Source organism: Myodes glareolus, chromosome 10 (genome assembly GCF_982192425.1).
Source record: "Myodes glareolus chromosome 10, mMyoGla1.1, whole genome shotgun sequence".
NCBI lineage: Eukaryota > Metazoa > Chordata > Mammalia > Rodentia > Cricetidae > Myodes > Myodes glareolus.
In genome coordinates, this window is record NC_142035.1 from 58,251,634 (window position 1) to 58,279,612 (window position 27,979).

Below are 27,979 nucleotides of genomic sequence, written 5' to 3' on the forward strand. Positions count from 1 at the left end.
AGTTGCCTGCAGTGGTCAGAAGAGGGAACTGGACTCCCTGAACTGGAGCTACAGATAGTTTTGAGCTGCCTTGTGGATGCTGGGAACAGAACCCAGATCCTCTAGAAGAGCCACAAGTGGTCCTGCCCTATGTCTAAGCTCCTTTCCTAAATCCGAATTAACTGCTCCCCCATCTGTTGATAGAATGGTTTCCACATCCTATATTTATCTCTCTTACTAGATTAAAGCGCTTGACGCCTTAAAGTAAGGAGCTGGAGAGAGAGCTCAGTGATTAAAACTACTTGTTTTTGCAGAGGACCCAGGCTCAGTTTCTGTACCTACAGGGTGGTTCACAACCATCTATAACTCCAGTTCCAGGGGATCCAACACCCTTTTCTAGCCTTTGGGCACTACCTATGTGTGCTGTACCTACATACAGGCAAGCCTAACATTCATACACAAAATCTTTAAAAACAACAAAAACAAAACAAATCTACCCAATAAGCCTTAAGTTTTAGAGTCACAATATGGATGGGGTAGGATCATGGGATCTATCCTCAGGGATCAGGTCTGATTTGTTATTTAATAGCTTTCTAGGCAATTTACTCTCATCTGTAAATATAAGGAATATTTCTCAAGTATGTTTTATAGTGAGAAGACACATAAAAACAATACAGCGGAACTCAATGAAACAAACCATTTATCTTATCTATAAAGCCTAAAAGCAGGGCTGGAGAGATGGCTCAGAGGTTAAGAGCACTGACTGCTCTGGTTCTGAGTTCAATTCCCAGCAACCACATGGTGGCTCACAGCCATCTGTAATGAGATCTGGGGCCCTCTTCTGGCCTGCAAGCGTAGGAGGAATATTGTATACATAATAAATAAATAAATCTTTTTAAAAGAGTACAATTGAGTAAATTATACAGTAATAGAAGGCTGAGAGCTAGCAGTACATCAAGAGGCATAAAACCAAGACTTCAGACTAAGTGACCTGAATATCAGTATGAGAAATACAAATCAAACTTGGGACATAATCAAGATAACTAGGAAATGAGTTCACCCAGGAAACCAGCATTCAAATAACTTGTTTTTAATTTTTATATACTTTATATGTATGTGTATATAAGCTTGCATACACCATGGCACCCCATGTGGAAGCTGGAGGGCAACTTTGGTGAGTTGGCTTTGTTCTTCCACCACGTAGGTCCTGGAGATCACACCTGGCTTGTCAGGCTTGGAAGCTGGTGTCTACCTGCTGAGCCATCTCACTGCAGCTCCCCTTTTTGAGTAGGTTTTCACATATCCCAGACTGTCCTATAACTCCCTGTACAGCTGAGGATAGGCCTGAACTCCTGATCTTCCTACATTCTCTGACCTAGCACTGAGATTGGAGGGGCACGCCACCACACCTGACTTGCGTGGTGATACAAGATTGAACCTAGGTATTCTTGACTACGAGGCAAACACCCTATCAATTGGGTAATTCTACAACCCCAGTCCTAAAAAGCTAATTTTAAATGTTCATTATAGGATGTTTAGAATTTAGATGTTTTAATTAATGGGAGAGTCATAATCCATATATAATAAGGAAAGATCAAATGAGAATAAATGATAAATTAAAACTGAAGAAAGAACGAAATGGGAATAGCTCAAGTTAAGACTCAAAATAAGATGAAATTTGAGCTTTACTGTTTTTAGGCAAGCCAAGGTTACATGGTAAGAATCAATTTAAAAGAATAAAAAGTTTATGCCTGGCGGTGGTGGCACATGCCTTTAATTCTAGCATCGGGGAGGAAAAGGGAAGCAAATATGACGTTTGAGGCCAGTCTGATCAAGAGGTTGAGTTCCAGGACAGCCAGGGCTGCACAGAGAAACCCTGCCTCAAGAAACCAAAAAGAAAAAGGAAAAAAGGTTTGGTACAGGATACTAATTCTTTTTTGCTTGTTGTTTGTTTGTTTTTGGAGATAGGGTTTCTCTGTGTAACATTCCTAACTGTCCTGGAACTAGCTCTGTAGACCAGGCTGGCCTCAAGTTTACAGAGATCTGCCTGCCTCTGCCTTCTGAGTGCTTGAATTAAAGGTGTGTGTCACCACTGCCCAGCGGGACACTTTCTTAACCGTAGTCACAGGCACTGTGTAGAAAATGAAAATGTTGGACCCTAGAGTCCAATCACCAAGGAAGAGTCGCCCCAAGAGACCATCTCTCACACCACAGCTGATGTAAAAGCATGAGGACTTTATTAATTCTGTCATGACAGGGTCTTTCAGCATTCGAGGAGCTAGAAAAACCCCGAATAGCTGGTACAGGATACTTTTAAAGGAAAAAGCCACAGAAGCAAGGGAGTGTCTGGGGGTTGTCCTTTAACTATTATGATTGGCTTATTCAAAGGGCTATTACCAAAAATTGGCTGGAGAGCAGTTGCCAGATCAGATGAGTTAAGAGGGAACATCTGAGGGTCACTTTGTCCTTTCCCAGGGACTGAGTCAACACCTAAGGGTTATCTGTTCAGGGAGACGGAAAGTTCCCAACATCTTAGTACGAGCATGTGTAGCTGTTATGTCCTTGGTTCTCGGGAGGTAGGGGGTACTACTGCTGAGAGGCCTCAGACATGGCTTCAGAATTGTCAGAAATGGCTTTAGAGTTATTTTAGAGCTTCACAAAAAAGTGAAGCCAGGTGACAGATGACTCCAGCTTATGTTAACTACTTGCTATTAACTCTCAAAAACAATGGAAGGAAGAACAGTTTCCTTGCTTTTTTTCCTCTTTCATCAAATTCACGGATCTTTGACCAAGAAGAACTCCCTCCATTCTAGAGAAAATAGCTATTACTTATTGCATTTACACCTGACAAGCACCATTTTAAGGGTTTTTGTTTGTCTTGATGGGGGGAGGTTTTTTTTTTTTTTAATCTAAATGTTGCTTAGGCTGGCTGGCCCACAATTCACTGTGTAGATTGACTCTGCCTCAGGTTCCCCAGTGTAGCCTCTGAGCCCTGTTTACTCTAAGAGATTTCTAGGCATTACCATTCTGTGAATTAGTTTATGAAGTAGGACTAATTAATTCCCATTTATAGGTAAGGAAACCAAGGTACAGAAATAGGCATACATTCATATCAGCCAACAAAAGCGAAGGAGAAACTGACAACTGGGTGCTTTAATACATGTTCCAACCAACTAAACCATGGATACCACCTAGCAGCACCGTTTCTTTAGCCAGATCAATGTATTAAAAGTTTTTAAATGCTTTTAAGAAAAGTACTTTTAGGTATAGCACTATCTAGTGTTTTAAACTTATTATACTTTATACATTCAATCCCTTCACCTGACAAACTATCCATCCTGCTATGGAGCATTTCTTTGTTGTTTTACTTCAATACTGTCCTCCTCACCCTTGGGATGTTTCTGAGCTAGCTGTATCATCTTTAGTAAGTGACTTGTAACTAACTCCCAGTTAGAAATACTCAGTATATTTAAGTTCAAATGACTAAAACAATTAATGACCAAAAGGGACTCATGACCAGCCAAAGAAACTCCTATACACATTCCTAATAAAAACTGGAAAAGAGTTAATTGCAGCTTTCTATTGGAGTGCTTGATGTATGGACATTTGCTTTATTCAATTGTTAACTATTAAATGATTGCCCCCACAAATAAGTCAGGAACATGTTGCCTATTTGAAAGAACAATACCATTAGTTACAAAATTTAATTGTAAGAATCAAGTAATGGTTATTGGTCAAGCCAATCTACTTTGGCAGCTCTAATGTGTACAGATGCTAATTTTTAAACAAAGGTGACAAATACCAACTCAACTTTCCCAGCATTGCAGGATCTATATAAGCTTGACTCTGAACATACAGCAGAGAGGGTGGCAGTACAATCATCAATGATTAATCCAAAGGTCTAATTTCCTAAACAAATTTTAGTAACAAATTATAACTTTTTAAATGTCTAAAACTACACAAAATTCAAAGGAATCTATTTTGCTACCTGAGATCAAAACAAGTTTTCTTTTCCATATCTAAACGTAATTCTTAGTATTGAGGTAAATCTGAATTCACATGATACACTGTCAAACTTTACCCAAAATTTTGAAGCCCTGCTTTAGTGAAAAAGTCTCATATTTCACATATATATGTACATCTTTAAAAGATTAATGACAACTTCACGAGGTTAACAGGTCTACAATGGGACCATGCTATGACTCCTGATATGAGAATTCCTGCATATGCCATATGAAATGGGATCCCAGAACCTATGAACATACACAAATCCCTACAAACTCAGTGAAGCTCACTGTAAGAAAACCCACTGTGTTCTCCTTTGGAGCAGAAGCTGCAAAATAGTGATGTAAAAAAAAAAAAGCATGAGTAAAACCTCCCACCCCAGGCATTAGCCTGTTTTGTTTTCTTGACCTGTAGTTTCTTTAATGAGTTAACAACTTCAATTCTTCTAACTTCCTCTTGCTCTTTACCACAAAACCAAACCAACCAACCAACCAACCAACAACAAAAGCTACTTATATAGACACCTCCTTCATGACTCTTTGGCAATGCTTCCAAAGTTTGAGTGCAAAGATGCTAAGTGAGGAGGGTGGACTGGGTGTGCTGTACGGAAAGCAGCCTAGGAGTGTGAACGGGGAGAGGCTGCAGTGAAGCCTAACAGGAACCTACCCCAAAGGACAGAAAGCAACAAGTAGGGAGGCACGCCTCCTCTGGTCCTTCTTTCACCAACTTTCAAACTCTGAACAGGTAATGACTCAGGAGGAGCTAGAGAACAGAGTAACTGGTAAAGAAGTGCAGCAGTGGCTTTAGCTGTCAATGAGTTTCTTTGCTCTTGTATTGGCAATGTCAATCCGATCTTTGTTGGTGTCAGCCTGGAGGGGGGAAGAAAGAAAAAGAAAATTCTCAGCATTTGTTCACAAATCACACTTTAACACAAGTTGACTTGGGGAATGAGGGTGTAGCTCATTACAAACATTACACACATGCATATACAGTTTTATACACTTGGGACCTTGATATGGGTATATGACTATAATCTTGGCATTCAAGAGACTGACACGAGTTCAACAGCAGCCTGGGCTATGGCCAACTGTCTCAAAGTAACAGTGAAAGAGGATGAGGATACAGGTGAGTAGAGCACTTGCTAGCACACGTGACGTCCTATGTTCAATTACCAGTACAACAAAAAAGCAAAATGTTTTATGTGTGCAGGTATTTCATCTGAATGTGTATCTGTACACCATGTGCCTGTGGAAGCCACAAAGAGGGTGCTGGATCCCTGGAATGGATCTACCCGCACACCATGGTTTACAGACATGTCCCACCATGTCTGGTTTGTATGTGGGAACTTGGGATCCAGATGCAAGTCCTTATGGTTGCATGGATGGCAGACACTTAAACTGAGCCACCTCTATTTGTTCGTTCATTCTTTCGTTCATTTATTCATTCATTCATTCATTCTGTACATTGGTGTCTTGCCATGGGTGTCAGGTCCCCTGGAACTGGAATTACAGAGAGTTGTGAGCTGCTATGTGTTTGTTGGGAATTTAACCCCAGTCCTCTGGAAGAGCAGTCAGTGCTCTTAATCACTAAGCCATCTCTCCATCCCTGCCATCTCTATTCATTTTTGAAACTAGAACTTATTACCTGGGCTGGCCTTGAGTTTGTGAGTTCAAGTGATCGTCCCATCCTTCTAGAGTGGCTGGAATTGCAGGCATGTAATCCCATGTCCAGCTCATTTTTGATGCAATCAAGTATGGCAAGAATGCTCTCCAGCAGGAGTCTCATTTGGAGCTACTCTAGTTCTGCCCAAGAGAGACTAAAATAACCTTGCCAAAGATCTTTGGAACAGATGTACTGCCACCCACAGAAGCATCTAAATTAAAATGATGTGTAATCTACACCCTGAACCCAGAGGACAGCATTGCAAGCACCTTAGGAAGCGTCATTGTATGGTAATCCTGAAGTGGCTCCAGTGCAAGTGCCTGAAGAGGCCAGAAGGTGTCATACTCCCTGAAGCTGGAGTTGTAGGCAGCTGCGAGCCGCCTGATGTGGTTGCTGGGAATGAACCCAGGCCCAAGAGCAGTAAGTGCAGCCGGGCATGGAAGCACACACCTTTAGTCCTAGCATTTGGGAGGCAGAGGCAGATGGACTGTGAGTTTAAGGCCAGCCTGGTCTACAGAGTGAATTCCAGGACAGTCAAAGATATATATAAAAACTTGTCTCAAAAAAACAAACAAACAACCAAATAAAATGCAGTAAGTGCGTCTTTTAATCACAGAGTCATCTCTCCAGCCACATATAACTCTATTTCCTTTCTTCACTATTTTGTTGTAGTAGTTGTTGTTGTTTTTTTCGAGACAGGGTTTCTTTGTGTAGCCTTGGCTGTCCTGGAACTAAGTCTGTAGACCAGGCTGGCCTGCAACTTATATATCCGACTGCCCTTGTGCTAGGATTAAAGGCATGCACCACCATCACCCAGCTAGATTCTCTGTCTGTCCTTGGATTCTCTCTATAATCCAGGGTGGCCTTGAATTCACCACAGAGATCCATCTGCTTCTGCCTCCCCAGTGCTAGGATTATTGGTGTAGGTCACTACACCCACCTTACTCAGTATATTCTTTTTTTGTTGTTGTTTTGTTTGTTTTTTTTTAAAGACAGCCTGTAAACCAGGCTGGCCTCAAATTCACAAAGATCCACCTGCCTCTTCCTCCCAAGTGCTGGAATTAAAAGTGTACACCACCACCAAGTGGCTACTCAGTACATGCTTATATTTCTTTTATAATTACATTTTTTATTTATTTGTCTATTTATTTATTATGTATATGTACATTGTGTATAGAGGGCAAAGGACAAATTGTAAGAATTGGTTCTATCCTTCTACTGTGTGGATCCCAGGGATCAAAACTAGGCTGTCAGTCAGACCTAGTGGCAGGCACCTTTACTCCTGGAGTCACCTCACCAGCTCTACACAATACATTCTTAGCTTCACAAGGAAAGTTTTAGGTTAAACTTCATCCCAAGCCTGTGCCTTCACAATGAACCAACTGCCATGAGCAAAATAGCAAGATTGGCCTTTTGATTTTAAAATGTTGGCATTGCCAGCTCACCAACACTGTTCTGAGTAGTTAACGTTTATCCCCCTTTCTCCCAAAAGTACCTAGCACAGACGTCATCACTAAAGTATCACTGGATTGGCTATCTCATTTTTCTGTGGTCTTACTTTCTTACCTTTTCTGTGATCCTCTGTATTTGTTGGTTCTGAGCATCAATTTCGTTGCCCATGTCCAGGGCCATGTTCTTTAGATTGCCGAGGATACTGCCCACTTGAGTCAGGTTCTCTTCCATCTCATCTTCTCTGGCATCATTAGTTATACTATCACAAAAGGAGAGTTAAATCAGAAATTTTTATTGAGTTATAATGGACAAAATCAGGAAGGGGGGAAAAGCGAAAAGAAAAGCAGGCAAGCAGGAATGGCACAGGCTATCCTTGAATGCTAAGCAAGATGGCTTAGCAGGTGAAGTGCTACACTTGACAGCTTGACTTCAATTCCTGGAACCCATGTAAAGGTAAAATGAGAACCAACTCCAAAAAAGATACCTTCTGAACTCCACATACACATTATAGCATATATGTGTACTCATGTTCACACATACACATATAATAATAAAAGGGATTTTTGGTTTTGTTTTTAAAAGCCAAGCATGGTGGCACATACCTGTAATCCTAGCAATAAGAATGCTAAGGCAGGAAGACCAACACAAATTGAAGGTCAGCATGGGCTACACACAGACCTTGTCTCAAAAGAGCAAACGAACGGCAAAGGCTGGTCAGGGCCACATAGAAGACAATCAACACACAACTCTGGACAGTGACTCAGAGTACATTTTCCAGCACCACTGAGGTGCTTGTTTATGGAAATACATTAATTCTCATACTTCATTCTAAATCTGCCTAATCAGGAACTGTGAGTGGATCTACTCAATCTGTATTTCCTTATTTAAAATTTTTCCTCCTCAGAAGAATCTCACTATATAGACTAGGAAGGCCTAGAAATCACTGTGTTTCCCAGACTGTCCTTGAATTTGGCAATCCTCCTGCCTCAGCTTTCCAAGTGCTAGGATTACCAGGAAAGCAACTTGGTTCCCGTCCTAGATAGTCTTATCAAGCTACCTTGGCTGGCCTATATAGCTCCTAGGTTAAAGAAATCCTCTTATCTCAAACTCCAAGCCCAACTGAATCTGTATGCTTTGTTTTTGTTTTTAACTTCTATACTTCTTTACGTGTAATGTGTGCATGCACACGCATATGTACATGTCACAGCACATGTGTGGAGATCAGAGGGTAAGTATGGAAATCAGTTCTCTCCTTTTACCATATGAGGAACTGGAAACTGAACTAGGGATAGTAGGCATGGCAGCAAGCTCCTTTCCTGCTGAGCCATCTTACCAGCCTCCAATCTGTGCTTAATAAACCTTCAAATCAATCTACGCACATTCAAATCTAAACAACTACTACTTTAAAGTAGACTGGAAAACTATGATGCAGTAGGAAACCTAATAGCCATTCCATCTAGAGTAAACATCAGAATAAAGCAGTTGTTTTCTGGAAGTATTTAAGCCTTAAAGAAATCACTGTAGAAAAGTCATTGTTTTCTCTTACCGACAGAACTGCTTTACTGAAGCGGCTTTATAACTTTCATGACTATGATTTTGGTCACAAGGTGGTCCCGGCACACCTGAACTATCCTGTATTACTGAGTACTGCAAACAATGCACCATAAGGACTAAAGTTACAGGGGTGTAATGCTTCCCTTCACGAAACATATTAATTAGGAACTTCGGTATGAGCAATTTGTTTTACCCAAAAACAACGTTGGTTTAACAATAAATATGCTTCTGCTCAGCTGTCTGAGATTCAGTCCATCGAGACTGGACCTCCCTTCTGCCTCAGAGTCTGATTACATTCTGCAGGGACCCTATTTCTTTGACCGTGCCATGTAACTCAGAACCGAAACTATGGCATTACTAGGAGATGGTAGAAAGTAGGGCATGAGACTTGACGGCAGCTCTGCCTTTTCCTTTTCCTTCCTTCCTTCCTTCCTTCCTTTCTTCCTTCCTTCCTTCCTTCCTTCCTTCCTTCCTTCCTTCCTTCTTCCATGTTTGTTTTTTGGTTTTTTGAGACAGGGTTTCTCTGTAGCTTTGGAGCCTGTCCTGGACTCTCTCTGTAGACTAGGCTGGCCTCAAATTCATAGAGATCTGCCTATTTTTACCTGCCGAGTGCTGGGATTAAAGGTCACCACCATCACCACCTGGTTGCTCTGCTTTTCTTGTACCCCTTCTCACTGTTTACTGTTTGTCAACAAGCAAAAAACAACCTTCCTGCTGCCATGATTTTCTTTCCAAACTACCATGGAGCCTTTGGAATGAAAAGCCAAAATAAACCGTCTCTTTGAAAGAAGAAGAGCAGAGGTAAGGCAGGAAGACTGACAGATTACTTGCTGAGTTGGGGCTTATGTCTAGCCACACCCAGTTTTTAAAGTGAGCCACTCATTAGAAGAAGTGTAGAATAGGAGGAAGAGCTGGCATACCGTTTAATGTATCCACCGCTGGCTGTTCCTGTGGCTTGCTGAGGCTGACCATTTGTTACCCGTCCTGGTTGCTTAGATACTACATTGCTAGGTGAGTTGTCTCCACCATCTCCCCATGTTGCCTTATAGTTCTTTCCAGACTCAAAGTTCTTCGTCCTATATAAATGTCAGGGATATAGGCAAACCAAAAAGCAGAAAAGGGGAGTTAAAATGATTAGTGCTTTTTACCTTGAATAAGACTCTACCACTTCTGGCACTAGGTTATCTGTACTATGTCTAATAGCAATAGACAAAAGGGATGAATCCGGAAAATCTACCACCAACATTTAATCATTCTGTTTGATTTTTGAGACAGGGTCCCACTGTGTAGCTTTGGCTGTCCTGGTACTTGCTATGTAGATGAGGTTGGCCTTGACTCGTAGATATCTGCCTGCCTCGGCCTCTCAAGTGTTTCAAATAAAGGCCCGAATCACTAATATCAGCCATTTATTCATTTTGAAAAGGTCCAAATACTATCAAATCTTTGCTAAGACAGTAGCAAAAATGTAACTTGATGTTGAGTCTTTCAGTTTATAGCCTTTTATTAAAAAAAAAAAAAAGGCTAATGGATCCTAGGGGGAAAATCCTTCTCAACTGATGGATACAGTTGCCAAGAAAGACCAGCTCAGGGAAGTGTTTTTCTTTTCATTTTTCTTGAGACAGGATGTGACCATGCAGGCCAGGCTGGCCAACTCTCGACCCTCCTTGCTTCCACTTCCCAAGCACTAGGATGGCAGGTTTATGACGCCTCACTGTGTCATGTGACCTTTAAATGGCTATTTCAAAACTACCTTTTACTGATTACTTTGTTAAAGACAAGATTTTACTTAATTTCCCTTTTATTTTTCTACAAACAAGAATTAAGCAAAATGTTCCTATAATGTAATTCTTATTTATCCTAGGTCTGAGGAAGTTTCATAATTGCAAAAATTGCAAAAGCAGGGAATAAAGTCTACAAAAACAAAAAAAGGTTTCTTCCTTAATGAAGATTCAGTTCTGGGAAAACTAGAATTGGACCTGATTCATCATTTCTGCAGAAAGAGCACTCTTACCTGGGTATAGTGGCACATGCCTATGACCCCAGCCCCCAGGCAGCTTGAAGCAGGAAATAATTCATTAGAGGCCAGACTGGGTTATGCAGTGAGACCTTGTCTCAAAAGCTAAAGGCAAATCACTCAGCAGAGGCGCTTGCTGCCACACTTAAAGGCCTGAGTTCAGTTCCCAGAAAGAATAATTCCTAAAAGCTGTCTTCTGATCTTCTTATGTCTGCCACAAAGAAGAGTGCGTGAATGTGTGTGTGTGTGTGTGTGTGTGTGTGTGTGTGTGTACACTAATTTATTTATACAGGGTACTCTCAAGGTGTAATTTATATTTAAAAATTGGTTGATTGAGGAGGGCACACATTCGCCACAGTATGCATGTAGAGGTCAAAGGACAGCTACTTCACTCAGCAGTTCAACTGGCCTTCAACCCTGCTGAGGCGTGTGTTTCTGCTGCTGCTGCTGCTGCTGGCTGACAAGGTTCAGGGCAATTCTCCCCTCAGCCTGATGGAGAGCGCTGGGATTACAATACACCAGTGTATTGAGCTTTCACTTGGATCCAGGAACTGAAAGTGGGTTGTAGGGCTGGGTGGCAAGCACTTTGACCTCCTGAGCCATCTTGTAGGCCCTTAAAGGAGAAATTTATGAATACTAAAAAGCTAGTTCTCAAAGTGCTTTTCTTGGTTCCACCATCCTAAGTTCTCATAACTACTTTTTATATTTATAATACTGTTTTTGTCAATCAAACAATGTTAAATTTTTCCTGAAACAAGATGAAATTATCTAATTTTCAAATGATTATGTTAATTTAGCAAACTATTTGTCATGTATACTTTATTAACATATAAGTTCCAGGCAAAAATCTAAGCAGAGTAATAATAGACAAAACAATATTTCTCAATATTCTAAAAATAAGGGTAAGTGGTTTCTGCTCTTTTGTCTGTCTGTGGTGGTGGGGAATAACCCCAGGGGCTTCAACAGTCCCAGCACCCTATCACTAAGCTCCGATCCTTAGCACAACAGCCAAAAGTATTAACTGAGGTAATATAAGTAGAGCTTTTACTAGGGTGCCAGATTGTAGAGCAGGTGGGAGAGAGAGTAATGAACGCAGAAGCAAGTAATAAAATCCAGGCACAGTGGCATGCCTGCTAACCCAGGACTTTGTAGACTGAATAAGGTTAGTTTGGGCTAACGGAGTATGATCTTGTCTCAAAAACAATAAACAAACAAACAAATAAAACAAAACCAAAAAGTGACTAATGAGATACTTAATTTTTTAACATTAATCATAGTCTTCATAAATTTTACAAAGATTAAAAATTAAGATAGGCATTACAACATACAGTAATCTGAAAGGTTTCACTCTAATAAAAAATTAGCTCTACTAATCAATTTGAAATTATAGAAAACCAAAGCTAACATATTGATATTATAGAAATTGTGCAACAAATTAAAGCATTGTGAAGAGAAAAACTTTTATCTCAAAATAGACAGTATTATATTTTTATCTCAAAATTAAAAAAATATTACATAACATAACATTTAAATTTTCTTTCTTTCTTTTTTTGTTGGTCTTTTGTTTTGATTTAAAATAGCACTGACTGTCCAAGAACTCACTCTGTAGATAAGGCTAACCTTGAACACAGTGATCTGTTTACCTCTGCCTCTCCAATGCTGGGATTAAAGATGTGGGGCACCATGCCTGGCACATTTAAAACTGATATTCACTTTATCATAAATAGGATTAATGATGGCTAGATTGACAACTAATTTCTTGATTTGATAGTGGCCTAAATCATGGCAAATTAAAATGCAGAGAAGCAATACTTTAATAGAAGCAATCCCCAGGCACCAGAGTGTGTGAGACCAAACAGAGAGATGCAGCCAGCCTGAGCTCCCCACCTATAAAAGAACTACACTGTAGCCTCAGATTGGAAAGGTCAACCATTTAAAGCTTAGGAAATGTCAGGAGTGCTTTTAGTTTGCTGATACTAATGTTTTATCTTAGCTTTTGGTACATTCGTCTACGGGAGTTAAAACAGATGAGGATCCTTGACATGTCCATCTGCAGTCTAATGGCAAGAACACATGCACTTCACACAACACACCACGGCACAGCTTTTGAGACAGCTTCCATCACTCACAAAACCCATGCGCATGCATAGAAAAGCTATTTGGAGCATCACCTTTAGACAGCAGGTTAGCAGCTCAGTCTGCACCTCAAGACCGCATCTTAAAGCTCCCTTTGATCAGTTACTGAGCCCGTCTTTTGATGTTAGATCTTCATTTTTAGTAAGCAAGAGAGGAAGAGATTAAGTGAAAGAATGAGAAGCAGACAACAGCGAATGTCAGTCAAACAGAACAGGAGCGGATTTAGAGCTTTACACTCGATGCATTCAAATGCCTGCCTGGTTTCAAAAAAACAACCACCATCTGAGAATCTAGATAAAAAGAAACAAGAAAACAATTTAAGCCATTGCATACTCCATCTTTTCTGAGCATGTCCAAAGGATAACATTCCTCAGTAAACCCCTAAAGCTATTATGAGCAGAAAGTACTGGTTGTAGCACTCAAGTTTCCTCAATCTTCCTTTGGGGATGCCCGCCTGCCATGTGCCAAGCCCTGAGTGTGATCACAAATATACTAAGACAATAGCAGCAGTTATTAATCCCACCACCATGGAACAAAATAAGCAAAAAAATATGTATGACTCTTGTCTTCCAGAGCATTATAGATTTGTGAATGAGGGAAAAGGAGGGGGAAATAGGGAGGAAAGGAAAGGAGAGAGAGTGGGGAAGAAGGAAGAGGAGAATATATGAATCCACGTTGTTACATACTGGTCTAGGAGCATAGCTACAATGAATCTGTGACTCACAGAACAAGGAGGCCTAGGACGCTGTGTGAGTCTGAGGGTCTCATGTTACAGCTGACTGGCAGGTAAGGTCAGAAAGATCTAGACAGTGGAAGAAATGGAGATGGCCAAGGACAAGCGACACGATGGCAGCCGAGGTGTCAATGGTGTAAAGACAAGGGAGAAGAGGGCTCCCGTAGACATCTTTGAACTGAGCTCTGCTCTCTCTTCACAGAGACTGCCACAGCAGTCCTTGAGCCCATCTGTTAAGGAACGCTTCCTCTCCGCCCACCGAGAAAGAATCTGCCATCGTTGGAGGGCAAAGCCTATTTCAGGGCCACGTTGTACCTTCTCTCCCACGTCCAAGGAAAGCTTTTTACACAGGCAGGGACACACCAATACCACTTGTGTTCTCTCATCCTTGACTCTTAGAATTCATTGCTATTTTGTTTATTAACCTACAACTTAGAGTCAATCCTGTTCTAGACTAAAGAGGAGCCTTCCTCTTTGTTCAAGGAAATTTACCTACTTTCTCCTCCTTCATTACATGGAACAAAGGAGAAAGGAACAAAAGTTTGTAAAACATAGTTAAGAGTTTGAGGGGGCTGGAGAGATGGCTCAGTGGTTAAGAGCATTGCCTGCTCTTCCAAAGGCCCTGAGTTCAATTCCCGGCAACAACATGGTGGCTCACAACCATCTGTAATGAGGTTTGGCGCCCTCTTCTGGCCTGCAGACATACACACAGACAGAATATTGTCTACATAATAAAGAAATATTTTTAAAAAAAAAGAGTTTGAATCACACTATATTGGCATTTAGAATTTGTTGGGTTTTTTTGTTGTTTGTTTGTTTGTTTTTCAAGCAGGGTTTCCCTGTAGCTTTGGAACCTGTCCTGGAACTAGCTCTGTAGGCCAGGCTGGCCTTGAACTCACAGAGATCCGCCTGCCTCTGCCTGGGATTAAATCCAAGTGCTGGGATTAAAGGTGTGCATCACCACCACCTGGCCTTCAGTTTGTTTTTTAACAAAGTTGCTAATTTAGACCCCATTACCTAGTTATACTTCTGACTTTATTTCTGGGTAGGGAGTAGGCATGGATTTCCTCATGTACTGATTTAGTTTTAAAAGGTCTTGATTTATAACAACTTACCTATTACAAGGGCAGACGCAAAGGCCACAGCACTTGTTGAGTTCTGTTAAAGTCTTCTCTGCCTCTCTCATGTCTTTATTTATTTGGTCCATGCCTTCTTCTATGCGATTTAGTTGTTCTAAGAATAAGTTGTGGTGTGTTACATTCACAGATGTCCAGTGAAATGCTATTGTTACCCAGCAGTAAGCTGCAACCTCCACTCTACCAATCACCTGCCAGTAAATATCAGTACCAGAAAAACACCACTGATCGAGAGGATCCTGGAACTCACTGTAGAAAGATCTGTTCACTAGCAGCATGTGAGGGTTGGTCAGAAACCACTCTTGCAACCAGACCAGATTCCCAGCATTTCTAGAATTTAGTCATAACCTTAATGAAAGCCAGGTGGAATTAACTAAGGCCAACAGAACTGGATGTTTCTAAACTCACCAGAATATAGCCCTCTTTCAGAACTCGCTATCTGAGAATGACCGAAGAATACCATGTTAATGTGCAAGTGGCACACAGTGAGCCGTGCTTGTCTGACTGACTTGTATACAGCTGGGCGCTGCTGCCTCTCATCCCAATCCCAACGACCATGATATCAGAATTTAAATAAGAAGAAAATGAAGAAGCATAGTACTCTTATCTTATAAAGAGAAGGTTGAATTTTTAAGTGGTTGATTTCATAGGGACTTTTGCAATGTAAGTCAAACTGAAGAGTTTCTTCAATGACTTCAACTCACCTCCTTGCTCATCCAGCATAGTGATAGTCTTGATTCCCGCATCCTGAGACTAAAAGGGGGAGAGGAAGATGAAAGTACAAGAAAACAATGCAAAATAACAGTAAAGCTTGCAAGTCCTGACAAATGACAAAAAGATCATATCAGGGCCCCGCCTCCCACATTTGGCCCAGGGATTGATCGACTGGTCGCCTTCCAGTCGCTCTTGGTGCTCCAAAGAAGAGCTATGGCTACTTTCCGATTGGCCCTCATCCAGCTTTATGTTTCTTCCATTAAATCAGACAACGTTTCCCAGGCTTGTAGCCTAGTACGGGAGGCAGCAAAGCAAGGTGCCAAAGTAGTCTCCCTGCCGGAGTGCTTTAATTCTCCGTATGGAACAAACTACTTTCCTGAATACGCGGAGAAGATTCCTGGCGAGTCCACCCAGAAGCTTGCCGAAGCAGCCAAGGAGAATAGCATTTATCTCATTGGAGGCTCCATCCCTGAAGAGGATGCTGGGAAGCTGTTTAACACCTGTGTTGTGTTTGGGCCTGATGGGAGTTTATTGGTAAAGCACAGAAAGATCCATCTGTTTGACATCGATGTTCCTTGGAAAATTACATTTCAAGAATCTAAAACATTGAGTCCTGGTGATGGTCTCTCCACATTTGATACTCCTTACTGCAGAGTGGTCCTGGGCATCTGCTTTGCAGAGCTGGCACAAATCTATGCACAGAGAGGCTGTCAGCTCTTGGTGTATCCTGGAGCATTCAATTTGACCACTGGACCAGCCCACTGGGAGTTACTCCAGCGAGCCCGGGCTGTTGATAATCAGGGGTACGTGGCTACAGCCTCTCCTGCCCGGGATGACAAAGCCTCGTATGTGGCCTGGGGACACAGCACTGTTGTGGATCCTTGGGGACAGGTCCTGACCAAAGCTGGCACTGAGAAAATGATCCTGTACTCAGACATAGACCTGAAGAGGCTGGCTGAAGTTCGGTAGCAAATCCCCATTTCAAAACAGAAAAGAGCAGACCTTTATGCAGTGGAGGCAAAGAAGCCCAGAAGTTTGTGTCTGACATGTCTCTATACTCATATATACTATATGACGATCAACTTTACTAAATCTCTTTTTTGGACAGTGCTGGGAATTGATCCCAGTCTTACACATGTTAATTCTTCCACTGATATGTATCAGAACCCCCTCACTGAATTAAAAATTTTCTTTAAATCTGTTTGGTAAAAAAAAAAAAAAGATCATATCAGGAACCAAGTTCTCAGGAACTAGTATTACAAACAGAAGCAGCTGTCTCACAGCAACACATATTAACCCCTAAAGTAATTAAGTCATAAGTCTATTATAAATTTATCTTCCCTGCCCATATTCTAATATTTTCAAAAGAAAAAGAAAAGAAATGGTTTATCAGTGCATCATTGGACAGTCTTTAGCAACTTCTGGTTTATACATTTCTATATGTGAACATTGAACATTTCTTACCTCGATGGCTAAACCCAGGATTCTCCTCGTACTTTCCAAAGACTAGGAAGAAATACAAAGTTATAGCATTCCAAAAAATATAAGAAAACAAATTGATCACAGGCTATATTTATGATGCTACTTAGTTGTTAAAACTTGTCAGCACATCCCCTTCCTTACAAGAAAGCAAAAAAGGAGCTCACTCTGCTTTCATCTTCTTCCTATGAGGCACTCCTGAATAGACTTCAGATGGTGGAATCAATGCAATTTCACACAGGTAGGCAGAAATATGTTATTATACAGATTTGAAGGAATCATTAAAGTTCAGAATTCCTTCCAGGATTGTAAGTAACTGTTAAATACTAACCATTTTAGAGGTACCAAGAAGAAGCAAAAGTGATCTCTAAAAAGCCACTCTCACTTTTCTGAGAAATGAAAACAGGGGCTGCAAAATGTTTCAGGGGGTAGAAGTGCTCATACCAAACATGGAGTCCACATGAAGGAAGGAGAGAACGAGAATGACCCTTGGAAGTTGACTTTTAACCTTCACATGCATCTCTCACACACACAAACACACAAGGAGAGAGAGAGAGAGAGAGAGAGAGAGAGAGAGAGAGAGAGAGAGAGAGAGAGAGAACTGGAAACTAAGTTAATTAAAATGTACAAAAAAATTAAAAAAAAAATCACTCACCTCATCAGTAACCTGGTGAGCCCTTAGCTGAATTTCTTCTGATGACAGATTATCCATGATGGATCAAAACTATACTGGACAAAGAAACAGAAATATGGATACTCTCAAAGAATAAGGATACAGAAAAGTTTGAGCAAAAAATAATATATTTATGGGATTTAGGTACTTACCAGGCAAGTAGGATAAAAGGGACGATTTCATTACCTGCTCACCTATACCACAGAGCCAGGAATTCAGGCTAAGAGAAAAAAATAAATATTTATAGAGACATTTTATTTATGTCTAAATTAAATAAAGCTTGCCTGAAGATCAGAGGGCAAAACTAAGCCACTAGAGGCCAGACAATGTAGTCACACCCCTTTAATCCCAGCTCTAAAGGAAAATATAAGACAGGAGGAGACAGAGACTCAGGGCTCAGTCTGCAGTCGCCCAGCCTTGGTAGAGGTGAGACTTTTCTAGTGGCTGTTTGTTTTGCTTTTCCAATCTTCAGCTTGAACCCCAATATCTGTCTCTGAGTTTTTACCATTTGTACTACATTTGGCGACCAATGTCTGGAGAATGAATTCACATAAAAACCGCTGGCACAGGCTGGAGTTGCACGTGGGGCTTCCAGTGGAGCTACACAGGGGGCTCCAGCCACACCCAGCTGGGCTTTCTTTTTTTTCCCTCAACCTCTGACTCAGTTGGAGATTTTTCTGTTTTAGCCTTCAGGCGGCTCCCCAACACATGTGCTTTTTCTGAACAATGTCATGTGTGTTTTTCAAACAGTGTCGGTGTCCCCTCCATGGGTTGCAGGATCTCCCTGACACCCTTCTCAAGCTGCTGCCCTGAAATCCAGTCAGGCTTCTACTGTTCTGTGCAGCAGCGATAAGCCTCACATCTTCATCAACATCGTCAGTAGACTTGGTAATACAATAGGAAATTCTTAAAGGGAGGAATTAGTTAAAACAAAGAGGTTTTTTTTCCCCACATTAAAAAATGGGGGAAAAAACCCATTATAATGGAGAGATTTGGATCTCTGTATGATAAGATGCTAGACAGTCTGAAAATGGAACAATTATATGAGAAGATATCTAATTTAGATGGGATTTATGTAACATCATTGTAAACATCATCAGCTTTATCATTTTTGTCTTATCATTAAAAAGTTGGTTAATCTGAGTATTAAGATACAGGCCTTAGAAAAACCTAATAAAACAGATCACAGAGATATTTAAACCCAGACAGAAGAATTTAACGGAGAGCAAATTTCAGTTTGCATTACAAGAACAGAGAGGAACAGCCTAAGGTTTTCAGAAAACCAACCTTAATATTTCCAGTAACCTTACAGGAATTGCCAAGTGGCAGAGACTCTGTTACAGCAAACTGGACTCCTGTGCCAATGTTACATTTAAGGAGATTTAAGAAGGCAATAGTCTCATATTGCATACATTCACCTTTTGTGAAGCAAATGTTAAACTTGTGGTCAGTTTGTAATAGAATTATCCCTAACAACTGGATAGATTTGGTTAAAGGTGTTTTAGAGCCTTGTTCACCATTACAATGCAGTACCTGGTTCAGAGAAGAGGCTAAGACTATTGAACGATGGAATAAAGATAGAGTTAGAGAAATCTCCCAAGATCAAATTCTTGGAGACTATGCTACTATAGAAAGGCCAGTGGTATGTAATGACCACACCTTGGATTTATGCCACACAAGAGCTTTGAATGCTTGGGACAGAATTGGAGAAATAGGAAAGAAAATTGAATCATTAACTAAAGTTATGCCCCCAAAAAAGTCTTTATGAAATCCTTACAAAGATTGACTTCAGCAGTAAATAGAATGATACCTAATTCAGAAGCTAGACAAATAATAATTGTATCTCTGGCTTTTGAAATGCCAATTCTCTATGCAAAAGGATAGTTTGGCCATTAAAGGCAAGGTATCAGCTTTGGAGGAATGGATCTCAGATACAATTAATATTGAATCTCATGAACATGTTGATGCATGGATAGGTGATTTCTAGACGTTTGAGGACAAATCAAAATGTCAAATATTGTATTTGTGGCAAAACAAAGTCACCTTAAAAGGCGCTGTAGACAGGACATTCCCAGAAACAATGTTTTTTCTAAGAATAATCCATTCAGAATGCCCCTCCCTTCTGGGTTATGTGGAGGGTATGGCAAAGGCAGGCATTGGACTAATGAATATAGGTCAAGAAAGAATATTCGTGGCAAGCCTTTGCCATAGGGAACTCCTTGAGGGGTCTCTCACAGACCCCTATGCCAAAACAGTTCAGCTGTTTCCTGCCATTGTTGAGGAAAACTCCTTCCCAGAGCAACTGAAAAACCTAATGCCTGTTGTAAGAAACCTTACTGCTCTAGGTAATAAAACAGCTATAGAAGAGAGAACTAAAATATTCAGAATAAACCATAAAGCGAGTATTTTGGCAAAATTCTATAAATGAAGAAAGACCAAAATTAAAAATACAAATAAATGACATCATTAAAGGTCTTGTAGACACAGATGCGGATATAACAATAATTTCATCAGAATCTTGATGAAATTGGCCTCTTCAGGATGCAAATGTTCAGTTTTAGGGATTGGAACTTTATCTCAGGTAAAGTAGAGTGTGAGATGGGTCAAATGTATAAGACCTGAAAGACAGAGAGGAATGTTAAAACCACATGTGGCTAACATAGCAACGAATTTGTGGGGACATGATTTGTTACAGTAATGGATACTCAGATTAACATTCTCCCAATCTTAGAAACAAACTATAAATTAACATATGTTTCTTGGGAAAATATTAGGTTTTATAAAGAACAGTCACCAACCATTCAGGCTGTGCAAGAACAGGGCACAACAGCTGCTGATATTTTAAAGGCACTAACACCCCTACCTTCAAAAAGGTTGACAGACAACCCTCTATGAGTTAATCAATGGCCTGTAATAATAGAGAAAATGCAGGCTTTAGAACAACTGGTACAAGAGCAATTAGATGCTCAGCATATTGAAGAATCAAGCAGACCTTGAAACTCTCCTGTACTTGTTAAAAAGAAATCTGGAAAATGGAGAATGGTAACAGATCTAAGAGTTGTTAATAAGGTGATTCAGCCAATGGGCTCTCTACAGTCTGGTATTCTTTGCCTTGTCTATTGCCTAAAGGATGGCCTCTTACAGTTACTGATTTAAATGATTGTTTCTTCACTATACCTTTACAAGAAAAAAAAAAACAGAAAAGTTTGCTTTCACAGTGCCTACTTATAATTCTCAGCCTGCCAAAAGATATCAATGGAAGATTCTCTCACAAGGAATGTTAGTTAAATAGTCACACCCTGTGCCATATTTTATAAGTCAGCCATTGGAAAGATGGACGACATTTTGTTATCTGATTCAAATGTAGATACTTTAAAAAGAATTCTTGAAGAAAGTTTTGCCTTGTTGTGGATTACAAATTGCTTCTGAAAAATACAAAGAGGAGATTCTATTAATTTTTTAGGCTACAAAACAGGTTTGCAAAAAAATTAGACCACAAGATACAAATTAGGAGAGATCAATTGCAGACTCTTAATGACTTCCAAAAATTTCTAGGAGACATTTTCCATCTATGGCACATTATTGGGGTAGGTCCTGATGACCTGGTTAATTTAAACAAGACCTTAGATGGTGACAAGGACTTAAACAGTCCCAGGGAATTATCAGCTGAAGAGGAGATAACTTTGATTGGAGAGAGAGATTACAGAAGGCACATGTGGATTGTGTGGATCCGAATCTTAACTGCATTCTGGCCATGTTACCCTCAAAACATTCCTCTACAAGAATTTTAATATAGAGGAAAAATATTATCTTAGAATGGATCTTTTTACCACATAAACTGAGTAGAAAATTAAAAACTTATGAGGAAAAGGTCTCTGAGTTAATTCTAAAAGGAAAATTGAGACTTTGTCAATTAGCAGGAATAGATGACCCAGCAGAAATTATAGTACCTTTTAATAATGATGAAATTGACAAATTATGGGAAGAAAGTGAACCCTGACAAAGAGCTTGTAGTATTTGGGGGGAGCGGGGAGACATTGACAACAACTATCCCAAAAGCAAGAGAATTCAACTTGTAAAGAGAACTGAATCCTTCCTCACATTGTACAGGACACACATCTAATTGGAACGTCTACATAAATCAGGAAAGGAAGGTTACAATCAGAACATTTTAGTAAAGTGGAATAAAGCCCTTATGATTCTGTCCAAAGTCAGAATTATATGCTAGTCTCAGGGTACTAAGGGATTTTAAAGAACCTCTCAACATAGTTACCGATTCACAATACGCAGAAAGAATTGTTTTGTATATTGAAACTGCTGAATTTATACCAGATGATACAGAATTGACTTCATTATTTATTCAGTTACAAGACATAATCAGGAATAGGCATCATCACATGTATCTAACACACATCTGATTCCCTGAGTCTGCCAGGTACCCTAGAACAGGTAATGCAGAAATTGATCAAGTATTGATTGGAAATGTGCTGAAGGTCTCAGAATGTCATCAAAACATCATGTCAATTGCAAAGGTTTTTTTAAAAAACAAAAAACAAAAAAAAATAAACTTTTCCATCATGTAGCAAAAAGCCAAGGAAAGTATAAGGAAATGTCCTACTTGTTCTTTACACACTCTGACACCACTACCTGCAGGAAGTAACCCAAAGGGTACTCAAAGGAATTAAATCTGGCAGTTGGGTGTGTTCCATTTTGGAGAATTTAGGAAACTAAAATATGTACACCACACCATTGATACCTATTCAGGCTTTCAATGGGCAACTGCTTTGCGTTTGGAAAAGGCTGACTGGGTAATTTGCTAGAAGTTATGGCCATCATGGGTATACCTGTACAAATAAAGACAGACAATGCTCCATTATGTCTCTAAGAAAATGAAACAATATTTTGCTTATTATAATATAAATCATATTACAGGTATACCACATAATCCTATAGGACAGGCAATCATAGAAATATCAAATCAAACTCTAAAGGATATGTTAAGGGGCTGGAGAGATGGCTCAGTGGTTAAGAGCATTCACTGCTCTTCCAGAGGTCCTGAGTTCAATTCCCAGCAACCACATGGCGGTTCACAACCATTTGTAATGAGCTCTGGTGCCCTCTTCTGGCATGCAGGCATACATGGAGGCAGAATGTTGTATACTAACAAATAAATAAATGTTAAAAAAAGGATATGTTAAATAAACAAAAGGATGATAAATGCCCCCAAAATAGATTGCATAATACTTTAGAATTTTTTAAATGCTAATGAGAAAGGAACAACAGCTGTGGAGAGACAATCGATAATAGAAAAAAACCTACAGAGTTAAATCAGTTGATATACTTTAAAAGATGTACTGACATCATGAATGGAAACCAGGACAAGTGTTACATTGGGTGAGGGATTTTGCTTTATTTTCCACAGGGGAAAAAAAGTTATGCATGCCATCAAAATTGATAAAGATTTGATTTAAATAAGAGACACCTCTTAATTAGAAGAGATTATAGCTCATCAAACATTATAATCTTTTAATCTAAAGTAACCTAAAAAACTAACAACTGATCAGCTTTTGAACTACAAACTTCTCAGAACAATTTCAATGTAGCTAGCTGAGATGATACAGTCTAACAGACTACTCTAGTCAGGACTTGAAACAAGCCCTGTACTTTCCTATTATGCAGAGACTGGACAACAAAGGATACAACTACCTCCCCCAGGGATTAATCCAAATTTTTCTTTTTAGGATCCCTTAAAGATACCATTGACCCCAGACAGCAGTAAGTAAATTTAAGAATATGATGTCCACATTCCCAAGCAGTGAGGTGGGTGGTTTTTGGTCAGTTAATGGGTTATGAATGTTATTGTTTAGGGGAACTGGTTACAAGTTGTTATTGATAATGATCAGGAAAAAAGCTAAACAAAGGAGATTAGATTCAAGGTTCTTGTCTTGGAAAAAAAAGGATATAGATATGATAAGATAAAAGGGTAGATTATTGAATCTACTTTTAGAAAAGCAACTACTATTTTTAAATGTTTACATTGGATTGGACTTTTGTCTATTGCAAATTTTGTATATTGATACAAATATGAGATTAATTTTGTTAAAAAAGATTGTACATATGTTTCTAATCTCTTTTTATGTTTCTAATCTTGTTCAAACTATTGTACCTATACTGCTCATTTAACAATGTAAGACAAATTTCTAGTCCTTGAAAGGTATTATTACCAACTGCTTAAGTTAATATGGAAATGCAGGTTACTAATTAGTTACCTATTACAATCGAACTTGTAGTTACATTAGCTCTATGTTTTCAAGGCCAAACAGAGATACCGTTTAAATAGGTTATCTTCAAACACTTCAGATATCTACAGAATAATCTTTTAATAACATTGGTTTTTTTTAAAAAAAAAATGGCAATGATGGGGGCTGGAGAGATGGCTCAGAGGTTAAGAGTATTGCCTGCTCTTCCAAAGGTCCTGAGTTCAATTCCCAGCAACCACATGGTGGCTCACAACCATCTGTAATGGAGTCTGGTGCCCTCTTCTGGCCTGCAGACATAATAAATAATAAACAAATAAATAAATAAATAAAATAAATAAATAAAAAAAAATAAAAATGGCAATGAGACATGTCTGCTCCTGGTAGCACCTATCTACTTCAGAGAAGATGGTGGACATCAAAGAAACTCCACATGGAGTTTGCTATCTTTGTGCCAAAAATAAACCACTGGGCAAAAAGGTGCCCTTGCCTCAACTACTGTCAGTATGTTGCCCTAAAAGGACAAGCAGAAAACAAGAGAGTAACTGCCAAGCCTTGCAAGGTGAGATAGTCCTTCAAAAACCCTGCTTCACAGAAAAAGTCTGTCAGTTAGTCTAGGCCTAAGCCGAAGCCCCAATGTTGCAGAGGAACTTTGGGTGACTGTCCAGGTAGTGAGCTGTTTCTGTAATTTCTCACACTTACTGTTTACTCAGTATTATTTCCTTCCCGGGCCTCTGAGGGAGTTGAAGACTAGATAGTTAGTTAACAGTCTTCCTTTTCTTAATTTTAGACAAAAAGGGGAAATACAGTGATACAAATAAAGTTTGCCTGAAGATCAGAGGGTAAAATTAAGCCACTAGAGACCAGGTAGTGGTATTAAACACCTTTAATCCCAGGATTTGAGAGACAAAGGCAGGTGGATCTATGTGAGCTCAAGGCCACCTGCTCTACACAAGATCAATGCAGAAACAGATCCAGGTGGTGGTGCCAGCTCACATCTTTACTCCCAGTCCTAGGGAGTTACATGTCTTTAATCCCAGCACTAAAGGGGAATGTAACACGGGAGGAGACAGGCTCAGGGCTCAGTCTACAGTCATGCAGCCTAGAGGCTTGGTTGTTTTGCCATTTTTTTATTCAAGACAGGGTTTCTCTGTAGCTTTGGAGCCTGTCTGTCCTGGAACTAGCTCTTGTAGACCAGGCTGGCCCCGAAGTCACAGAGATCCACCTGCCTCTGCCTCCCAAGTGCTGGGATTAAAGGTATGTGCCACCCATGTCCGGCTTTGCTTTGCTTTTCTGATCTTCAGCTCGAACCCTAATATCTGTCTCTGAGTTTTTATTATTAATGCTACAGATATTTAATGCTATTTGTACAAGAAATAAACCTAAAACACAGGAGAAATACTTTTTTTTTTTTTTTTTAGTCAAGCAGTTCTATATCCTAAGTGGGCTTGATCTTGCTATGTACAAGGTCAAAGAGGATTACCTTGAACCTCTGACCCTTCAGTTCTGCACATCTTGAGTGCTGGGAAAACAGGGCTTCAGGAATGCTAGGGTAAGCACTCTACACACCAAGCTACATCTCGAGAACCAGGTGAAGTACTCTTTCCAATGGGAAAGTGGTTCTTGGCTTAAAAAGCAAGGCATCAATGAAATAAAAACTTTGAGAGAATATCAGAATGAGTTTCTAGGCCAGTGAGATCACTCAGTGAGTAAAAGCACTTGCGATGCAAGCATAAGCACCTGCGGGCACTGAGATGGCTTTAATAGGTAAAGGTGCTCGCCATGCACGCCCAGTGGCCCGAGTTTGATGCTGGAACCCATGTAAGGTGGAAGCATCATGGGACAGATACAGGTTTTCTTTACTGCATTTTCTAGCTTTATATTACATTTTGTATGTATATACATGTATAAATTAATATATGCCTGTGTATGTATGATTCTGAGCACATATTATGTCATGGCACAGATATTACATTGTTCATGTATTAGAAGAGAGTCTCAGGTATCAGTCTTCACCTTCCATTATGTTTGAGACAGGGTCTCTTTTTGTTCTCTGCTACATATACCAGGCTGCTGGGTCCAGGGATTTTCCTGTCTCCACCTCCCATTTAGCCATGAGTGCTGGGATTACACTTGGGCATCTGAACTCATGTTCTTATGGTTGCATGGTATTGTGTGATATTTTGTTTGTGTTCTGACACATAAGCCTTGCCTGAAGATCATAGGGCGGGAGCCAGAAGCTGGGCAGCAGTGGCAAGCGCCTTTAATTCCAGCACTCAGGAGGTGGGACAGGAAGTGGTAAGGTGGGGTGTAGACAGTTCCTCAGCCTCCTCTGCTTCTCTGACCTTCCAAGTTTTTAGTCTGATATATAACTCCTGGTTTTTACTGATTGAGAGTAATTAGACTAGTTGGGTTGTGGTGGTGCACACCTTTAATCCTGGCACTCGGGAGGTAGAAGACAGGTGGATCTTTGTGAGGTTGAGGCCTAGGAGAGCTAGTTCTAGGACAAGGCTCCAAAGCTACAGAGAAACCCTGCCTTGAAAAACAAAAACAAAAAAAAAACAAAACAAACACACAAAAAAACACAAAAAAAGATTAATTAGACTAACGCCTCAGCATAGCGATCACTTGAACCCACTAAGACCACCTCATAGCTCTACATTACGTTTCTGAAAGCCAATTATGAAAGTTCTTTGTCTATAATACAGGTAACACCTGGCTCACATTCCAGATTTACTGTCTTGAAACATCTTCATTCTTGTTTTTGAGAAAATGTCTCATGTAACTCAAGCTGGCTTCAACCCTGCTATGTAACTGAGAAATACTTTGAACATTTTATCCTCCTGCCTCTACCTCCCGAGTGCTGGGATTAGAGGTGTGGGCCACCAAGTTTAGCCTTTGGAAACTTCTGATTATATTCAGGTGGGAGATGTCAGCAGGCAGAAGAGCAGAGAAGCTACTGAAATGCCTAACACTCACTCTGAAAACTGATCAACAAAGAATGATCAGGCACAAATGTTAAAAGAGTTGAGGTCAGGAAGCCTGCTGTGAACTATACTGATAAACAGAGAATCAAATTAACCAAAAATATATTACTAGGCTACACTTTCGAAGGGAACATGCTTTGCTCGTTGTTCTAGGTCTAACACCTAACAGAATCTGCCAGTACATTCTTGGAAAATAACTAATGAATGAACAAACAAGTAGAGACAAAGGGTGCACTCTCAAAGCAATGCAGCTCTTAAGAAAAGAGTTGCACATAGTAGCAGCACTAAGACCACACCCCAAAATCCACTACTGCAAGTGTGTGATATGAAATTAAATGGCCAGTTGGTCACCGGCAGATTTCCTCTGCTGGGGCTGAGGGTGTGGCTCAGTAGCAGAGTGTTTACTTCATATGCCCAATTCCCTTTAGTGCAATAATCATACACTTTTTCATCTTTTGTGTATTGGGAATTGAATTTAAGGCTCCAAATACGCTAGGCAAATGTGCCACAATTCCCAGTCCCTAAAGTTTTATGTGTGACTGTGTATGCAGTTAAATGTACCACATGCATTTAACTAAGACTTTAAGCCTTAAAAGTTCATTTAAATAGCATATTTGAGGGCAGTGAGATGGCTCACAGGGTAAAGGTGTTCATCCGAATCTAAGGACCTGAGTGCCACCCCTATACCTACACAGGAGGAGAAAGTGATGTCTCCAAGTTATTCTCTGAACTTCCACATGTGCACTGTGTCACATATGTATGCATGTAGACATACAAACATACAAAATAAAATAATTTTTATAGGCATCAGAATTTACAATCTAACTTCATATTTTCTATACCCATGGTTCACACACTAATATATATGAATAAGATATACTGATGCTGGACAGATGGCTCAGTGGTTAAGAGCATTGGCTGAGTTCAGGTTCGGGCATACACATGGTGGCATACATCTAACTGTAACTCTAGTTCTAGGGGGTCTTAGGTCCTCTCCTGACCTCCAGCACCAGGCACACACATGGTGTACAGATATACATGCAGGCAAAACACCCAAACAAAATTAATTTTAAAAAAAAGATATAAAGGCCTTTCTTAAATTAGCAACTATTCATTCATTAGATATTAACATAAAATTGCAGGCTTTATTAATTTGCTAATTGTTTAGGAACCTTTAGTTTTATCATAAATATATATA

At 39.9% G+C, this 27,979-nt stretch overlaps 1 protein-coding gene and 1 pseudogene across 5 annotated transcripts in view; one reads left to right on the forward strand and one right to left on the reverse strand.

Moving 5' to 3' along the window:
* Positions 1-2,199: 2,199 nt before the first annotated feature.
* Positions 2,200-27,979, reverse strand: part of Snap23 (synaptosome associated protein 23) — a 40,210-nt gene continuing 14,430 nt past the window's right edge. For 2 of the 5 annotated variants that reach the window (XM_087911277.1, XM_087911276.1), the window contains exons 2-9: positions 17,690-17,757; positions 17,520-17,588; positions 16,850-16,891; positions 15,376-15,424; positions 14,651-14,768; positions 9,573-9,728; positions 7,213-7,357; positions 2,200-4,853 (exon numbers count right to left, since the gene is read on the reverse strand). In XM_087911277.1, the coding sequence (XP_087767403.1) occupies positions 4,788-4,853; positions 7,213-7,357; positions 9,573-9,728; positions 14,651-14,768; positions 15,376-15,424; positions 16,850-16,891; positions 17,520-17,576 (633 nt within the window). In that variant the 5' untranslated portion in view covers positions 17,577-17,588; positions 17,690-17,757 and the 3' untranslated portion in view covers positions 2,200-4,787. Of the gene's footprint in view, positions 4,854-7,212; positions 7,358-9,572; positions 9,729-13,059; positions 13,093-14,650; positions 14,769-15,375; positions 15,425-16,849; positions 16,892-17,519; positions 17,594-17,689; positions 17,758-27,979 lie in introns of all 5 variants that reach the window. The other 3 variants (XM_087911275.1, XM_048460108.3, XM_048460101.3) reach the window with 2 other exon arrangements.
* Positions 15,552-16,586, forward strand: LOC125416918 (omega-amidase NIT2 pseudogene; annotated as a pseudogene).